A 7,791-nucleotide genomic window follows, 5' to 3' on the forward strand; every position below is an offset into this window, starting at 1 on the left:
ACATCTGCATTTGTCATCAATATGCTAAATTCCTCTGTTGATATGTAAACCTCTTTGTCAAGGCGCTCTCCTCCTCCCACCCAGCTTAAAAGACGCTGCCAAGCTTAGCGGTGTTCATTAGGACGCCGTCTTTCCGACAGCTCGCTGTTCTTCACCTGAGGACGGCTGCTTGCGTTGTGGCCGAAACGTCGTGAGAATTTTGTTTTATTTTTATTTATTTTATTATTTCCCTTCTACGTGACTTTACCGAAAGAACCAAGAATATAAATATACTGCTGTCAACAACAACAACAAACACTCCCACCCCTCCCCCCCCCCCCCCCCCCAACAAACTAATTTCCCAGGCGACCGTGAAAACCCGCTTCCACATCCCGACCGGGGCGAACAAGGAGCAGAAATCCGTGGCAGCGGCGGCGGCGGCGGAGGAGAAATCCGCGGAATCCCCGCGGGAATCGTGGCAGCCCCCGTGATCTACAGACGAATGCCGACCACCAAGGCGCCCGAGAGGCAGCCGCTAAATCGGCAGCGCCGGCTAACGAGGGCGACCCAGGTGAGGTGGCCAAACGACTGGCCCGTGTCTCCGTCTGGCCGTCTAGCCGTCCATAACTTGAAATTGACGATGGCTCTCGTACAACGGACGCCATGTGCGTGCTCGGTATTCCCTCGTTAGTCGCGGGACTTGGCTCTCAGCGGCGAATCGCATCTGGGACTCTGCACGACTGCTACTGCTGCTGCTGCTGCATCGATAGAGAGAGCGAGAGAGAGAGAGAGATGAGATAGGTCCTCGAGACTTGCACTCAACCCATAGACTTGTAGAGATCCCATCGACTCACAAAAGAGACTCGTAGGCGACGCACACCGTGTCAACCCATACGGTTTGCCCCGTATTCTTGTACGGGGAAATTTTAGTTTTCAGGTCCATACGGCGGACGTACAGCCGTTTCAATGCGGGCACTCATTTTTTTAACCCATTTGTGTTTCTCTCTTGTGTTGGGGCTTTGTGGGATGCACGTTGAAATTTATAAGGGGCACAGGGTGACCAATAAGGTCTGAATTGGTCTGTCATAAAGTCGGCACTGATGAGAGGTTGACATGTATAATATAGACAGAGACCCATATAGATCGACAGAGACCAATAGAGATACATAGAGACCCATAGAGATAGAGACACAGAGAGATACAAAGATAAACATAGAGATACATAGATACATACAGCATACCTGTCAAACCATATGGTTTACCCCGTATTCGTGTACAGGAATTTTTTTTTATTTTCAGGTTCATACGATGTACAGCCGTTTCAACACGGGCAACAAAAATAATAGCCCAAAAAACATCTTTTATGGAAAAAAAAATTGTGTTTCCCCCTTGTGACGGGAGTTTGTAGGATGAACGTTGAGATTTATAAGGGGCACGGGGTGACCAATAAGGTGTCTGAATTGGTCCGTAATAAGGTAGGGCACTGATAAGGGATGGTGACGTGCACCTCGCATAGAGCTTCACGCCAACTCTCCTGGCATCTCTCCCCCCCCCCATCTCTCTCTTCCCTCCAAGGTTTCCCCCCACGTCTCCCCCCAACTCCCCGGACCCGGGCCGGCGAGGGAAACCCCGGCGGGACGACTTCCTCCGCTCTCCCCGGCGCTGCCCCGCCTCCTCCCCAGCCTCCGGGTGACCTGTCACGGGGAAGGAGGCGACGGGAGCCGCGGCGGGGCCGGAGGCGGCGGAGTCGCGGCCGCTGGGACGAGGCGGTGGAGGCTGGTACCCGACAGGGCGAAGCCAGGCGTCGTGGGTAGTAAGGGGGCAGTACCCGCGGTGACCTTTGAACTGCTGCCCCCTGTGTCGGAGGTGTTTAAGAGGAGCAGGCAGATGGGAGGGGGCGTTTGACGGGGGGGGGGTGGTGATGATGTGGTGGGGAGCGTTCCGGGTGGCGTTGGTGCTGATTTAGGTTTTTTTTTTTAGTTTTAGAAGTCACGACGCTGTTGGTAAATGATGGTGGCGTTCAAAATAGTGGCAGCGGTGGTGGTGGTGGTTGTTGATGGCAGTGATGGGTTCAGATGTTGCCGTTGGAGACGATCAGAACGATATCACGAGCGTGCTGTTGTCGATGGGCGGTGGTGGTAACGGCGATGAAGGCGGTGTTCGTGACCGCGGCAACATCCATCGATGCTCGCGATGAGTCTGCCGGCTGGGATGATGGTGATGAGCATAGGGATGACAGTGATGGTGATAACGATGTGGATGGCAGTCTTCATGTTGATGGTACAACAGTGGGGTTGGTGATGATGGTGGTGGTGGTAGGGGGAGCGGTAGTGTAGCGGTTAGCGCTACTCCGCGCTACGAACCCGGCGACCCGAGTTGGATTCCCGCTCACGGCCACCACCGGTGAAACTATATTTGATTGATGAGTGACATCGGCTCGCAATATCAGTGGTTCTCAACCGGGGGACACGCAGAGCACCTGGAGTTACATGAGGCGATTCATCAATGCGTGAAAATATACAGAGTGTTTAAAAATAATGGACCCAATTTCAAAGCAGTATATTTCACGATGGCAACATGTTACAATTACACGAAAAGTTACAAACGGTTTTAATGAGTTACCAAGTTTTATTAACCATTTTATAAATGCTCTACGTGCGCCCTCCCCCTGCTGTACGGACAACATCGAGACGAGAGTTGAATTCGTCCCGAACGCCTCTCTTCTCACGTTTCCCTCTGAGGTGCGTGGTCGCCCCGTGCCTTTCCTCTTACATCAACAGCAGCCCGTGTCCTCAAATCGTCGGCGGATCGATGCCAAAACGCCGTTGAAACGCACGCCGCACCGCAATTACGGATTCAGTCTTGCCGAACCGCAGAACGCAAAACGCTCCTTATGTTGCGGGGGTCACCATCTAGAGAATGACTGAGGCTAGGGGCTGTTTGTGTTCACTGGGGTCACCATCTAGAGAATGACTGAGGCTAGGGGCTGTTTGTGTGCTGGGGTCACCATCTAGAGAATGACTGAGGCTAGGGGCTGTTTGTACGCTGGGGTCACCATCTAGAGAATGACTGAGGCTAGGGGCTGTTTGTGCGCTGGGGTCACCATCTAGAGAATGACTGAGGCTAGGGGCTGTTTGTGTGCTGGGGTCACCATCTAGAGAATGACTGAGGCTAGGGGCTGTTTGTGTTCACTGGGGTCACCATCTAGAGAATGACTGAGGCTAGGGGCTGTTTGTGTTCACTGTGGTCACCATCTAGAGAATGACTGAGGCTAGGGGCTGTTTGTTCACTGGGGTCACCATCTAGAGAATGATTGAGGCCAGGGGCTGTTTGTGTGCTGGGGTCACCATCTAGAGCATGACTGAGGCTAGGGGCTGTTTGTTCACTGGGGTCACCATCTAGAGAATGACTGAGGCCAGGGGCTGTTTGTGTGCTGGGGTCACCATCTAGAGAATGACTGAGGCTAGGGGCTGTTTGTGTGCTGGGGTCACCATCTAGAGAATGACTGAGGCTAGGGGCTGTTTGTTCACTGGGGTCACCATCTAGAGAATGACTGAGGCTAGGGGCTGTTTGTTCACTGGGGTCACCATCTAGAGAATGACTGAGGCCAGGGGCTGTTTGTGTGCTGGGGTCACCATCTAGAGAATGACTGAGGCTAGGGGCTGTTTGTGTTCACTGGGGTCACCATCTAGATAATGACTGAGGCTAGGGGCTGTTTGTGCGCTGGGGTCACCATCTAGAGAATGACTGAGGCTAGGGGCTGTTTGTATCGTGGGGTCACCATCTACAGAGTGACTGAGGCTAGGGACTGTTTGTTCACTAAGGTCACCATCTAGAGAGTGACTGAGGCTAGGGGCTGTTTGTGTTCACTGGGGTCACCATCTAGAGAATGACTGAGGCTAGGGGCTGTTTGTGAGCTGGGGTCACCATCTAGATAATGATTGAGGCTAGGGGCTGTTTGTGTTCACTGGGGTCACCATCGAGAGAATGACTGAGGCTAGGGGCTGTTTGTTCACTGGTGTCACCATCTAGTGAATGACTGAGGCTAGGGGCTGTTTGTGCACTGGGGTTACCATCTAGAGAGTGACTGAGGCTAGGGGCTGTTTGTGTGCTGGGGTCACCATCTAGAGAGTGACTGAGGCTAGGGGCTGTTTGTGTTCACTGGGGTCACCATCTAGAGAGTGACTGAGGCTAGAGGCTGTTTGTTCACTGGGGTCACCATCTAGAGAATGACTGAGGCTAGGGGCTGTTTGTTCACTGGGGTCACCATCTAGAGAATGACTGAGGCTAGGGGCTGTTTGTGTTCACTGGGGTCACCATCTAGAGAATGACTGAGGCTAGGGGCTGTTTGTGCGCTGGGAGAGGCATCGAGCAGTAATCATTTTAAACTCTATGCCCTGCCCTATCTATGCACCGCCCTCTCTATGCCCCGCCCTTTCTATGCCCCGCCCTCTCTATGCCCCGCCCTCTCAAGTGGTAAGAGTTTCATTCATGGACAGTTCGTGGTTGCAGAGATATAGCATATACTATATCATACAATAGCCTTTTGCCCGTCCAAGGACGGGTGTATTGCAGTAAATCTGAAACTTGCAAGCCAAGAGCAGACCGCGATGTGATATATTCATTGCATCAATTCGTTGTGCAATTTGTAAGGCCGCGGTGACACAGACATATTTCGTTTTAAGGTTAAAATCCCTTGTTCATCACGACGTCCTTTTTACTTCGATGTCTCAACAGCGTGACGGAGATCACGTCACGTGAGGGTTCTGCCTTTGTGGAGTGACGCCACCCGCTAATTATTATTAATTAATGAAGGGAGGGTGTCCATGTGGAGTGACGTCACCCACTCATGATTATTAACGAGGGGCGGGTCCATTTGGAGGACGTCACCTGTTCATGATTATTAATGAGGGGGGGGGGCTGGTCGACGTGGAGTGACGTCACGCGCATTACACACCCTACATTCTCGGGTAAATATCCCACTGGTGTCATTGGTTCAGATTTATCAATGCCCGAAACCGTATGTCGCGCATGAGAATCATCGGTGGACAACCACGTTGTGCGAATCCGCCCAATATAAAACTAACGACGTTTAATGAATCCGCGCGGTAACCCGGATCGCCGCGTCGAAGGCCCCTTCCAAACTCGCCGGTCCTGCAAGCAACGGCGATTTCAAAGGGGAACTGGACAAGTGCAGAGCGTCCACGTTTTGATTTTTTTTTTTGGTCCGCTCGCGGCTACTTGGAAGCTCCTCCGGATTACACCTCGCCAAACGGGACAATTGGTCAAGCTATTTGATGTTCATCGTTCGTACCTTATATTTAGTCAGAACCACCGTTGGGTCAGGCAAGGGTGGGAGGCGAGGGGGGGGGTGTTACTCTGTTGCAACAAAACTCAACAAGGGGGGGGTGGAGGGTCACAGTAGCCACGAAAGGTTGAGAACCACTGCCCCCCCCCCTGTACGGTTCACAGTTTGTGGAGTTGCCACAATCGCACTGCTTAGCTTGCCTTTTCATTTTCCATTCACGCAGATGTTGACATTCGTGTCGGTGATCATAACGAGGCTGCCGCTGCTGCCGCTGATGATGATGATGCTGCTTGAAAGAAATTCGTCTCAAAACGTTCACATGCAAAGTTAAAAGTGGACAACCATTAAACGCGCGTCATTGGTTTTCGAGTGCCGGTTAAAATAAATTGAGTTTTTTCTGCAGCCTTACAAAGTGCCACGCGAATTTATTAATTGTCGCGAACGCCATCGCGCGCGCGACTTCCCACGGTCAAAACACCAGAAACATTGTCAAAATGTACACCGACGAGTGAATGAATGTGCTTTGGGACTGGAGGTCGACACCCACGTAGCCACGGAGCCACGATTAACAGGTCCCTGCAGGGTGGGCTGGTAGGAACATTGGAATTTTGCGCGATTTTATTTTTACACCCCAACAGCACGAGATTTCACTTCGTTAAAGTATTGAAAGGGGACGGACGGACGGACACATTAATCTATTGCAGGCTGGTACACTCAGTTTACAACTTCGTTTCTACCAGTATCACCACCACCTCCTCCTCCTCCTCTTCCAACCAGTCCGGCCGTCACGCCCTGACTCACTGCACAGGGCAACGAGTTTAACACGGTTAGCGGTGCTTTCGCGACCGGTATTAGTCATGATAAAGTTTTTTTGGGGGGTTTGATCGCGTTATTTATAAATGTGTCGCAACCCTCCATCAGTCAGTAAAAAAATGTGTCACGTTAAGATGATCAAAATACAGTAAAACCTTGGATTGCGAGCAACATTTTTTGGTATAAATATAAATTTGATAAACGAGCGAGGGTCTTGCAATACGAGTAGTAGTACGTATAGACGCTTTGTCTGCCGAGCGTCACGTGATCACAACTGATATACGAGTGATTTGATATACGAGTGCCTTGGATTACAAACACCTTTCCAGAACGAATTATGCTCGCAATCCAAGGTTTTACTGTAATTACAATACCATATATCTCGGGAGTTACTGACAAATTAGCCCGTGTGTTTTGCAAAAGCAAAACATTAAAGTGAGATTTGGTACGGTACACAAAATAAAATAAAAAAAACTGGTGTCTTGTGCTAAAGATGAATTACCGAAGTTATCAACAGAAAGTGTCTATCGGATCAATTGCTTATGCGGTAAATGTTATATTGGACAGACGGGACGTAATATCAGCGTAAGACTAAAAGAACACCAAAGGAACATTACATTATCTCAAACACAACTGTCAGCAGTGGCAGAACATGCTTGCCAAGATGGACATTCAATTGATTTTGATAACGTCGAAGTGTTATGCAAAACAAATTATTACTATTATTAATTAGAGGAGCAAGAGGAGCAATCGAAATTGAGAAAAATACAAAGAATTTCAACCGCTGTGATAGCTACAGACTCAGCTCAGCCTGGAAGCGTATTATTCATTAATACGCAATACATATTACAATCCCTTATAGAGTCACATTCTAAGTGGCTGATGACTGATCTATAACATAATTACAATACCCCCCCCCACCTCCGCTTCCGATCTCGAATGCTGATGGGGTTCAACAACGATGACGTCACCCTGCACGATCTAAGACCGGAAGCACGTGGGTGGCTTCACTATTCTGGCAAATCGCCCGATGCCGGATGTAATTTTAGCAGCGAAACGTCGTACCGACTCAAATTCTAAATGTTGTGGATTCACTCTTCAAACACACCCGTGGAGCTGAAGAAGTAAATAATTGGCGTTTTGTTAACGTGACACATTATTCTTTTAATGATTAGCCGTGTCGGGTGGTGGAGGGTTGCGACACATTTATAACTAACGCGATTTAACCCACAAAAACCTTTATCACGAACAGGTCAAACCAGTCGGCCCGGCACGACCTGACGCACTGCACAACCATTGACGATGTGAGCCACGGCCACGTGAATACAGATACCGTGAGCACGCACAACACGTCAAGGAGCAGAAATCATCCCTGCGGCAGCAGCAGCAGCAGCGGTGGCCTTTTGGCTCAGCTATCGAACCTAGACGGCGGAGGTCACCGCATCATCATCATCATCATCGTGGGCCGTCTGGAACGCTCTTCTGATATTAAGGAAGCCACTGGGAGCTATGATGCACTTTAAAATGTAGATCGACAAACTGATTTCTTTAGAACTGCTTCTTGTTGTTGTTGTGTTTAGTTTGCTGTCCTTCACCCCCCCCCAACCCGGCACCTCCGTTTAGCATGGTTGGCTATGTACGGTGCGAAAGAAATTCAACGTATAAAACACGTTCTCAAGCACATGAGAACT

At 50.1% G+C, this 7,791-nt stretch overlaps 1 protein-coding gene across 1 annotated transcript in view; it reads left to right on the forward strand.

Annotated features, from left to right (window-relative positions):
• HUNK (hormonally up-regulated Neu-associated kinase) overlaps window positions 1–7,701 on the forward strand; it is a 49,674-nt gene extending 41,973 nt beyond the window's left edge. The window contains exons 10-11 of the mRNA XM_076053255.1: window positions 345–550; window positions 1,555–7,701. Of these exons, the coding sequence (XP_075909370.1) occupies window positions 345–550; window positions 1,555–1,884 (536 nt within the window). The 3' untranslated portion in view covers window positions 1,885–7,701. The remainder of the gene's footprint in view (window positions 1–344; window positions 551–1,554) is intronic.
• The last annotated feature ends 90 nt before the right edge of the window (window positions 7,702–7,791 follow it).

This window comes from Petromyzon marinus, chromosome 60 (assembly GCF_048934315.1).
Source record: "Petromyzon marinus isolate PM22_M1 ecotype Great Lakes invasive population chromosome 60, UKy_Petmar_22M1.pri1.0, whole genome shotgun sequence".
Taxonomy (NCBI): Eukaryota; Metazoa; Chordata; class Hyperoartia; order Petromyzontiformes; family Petromyzontidae; genus Petromyzon; species Petromyzon marinus.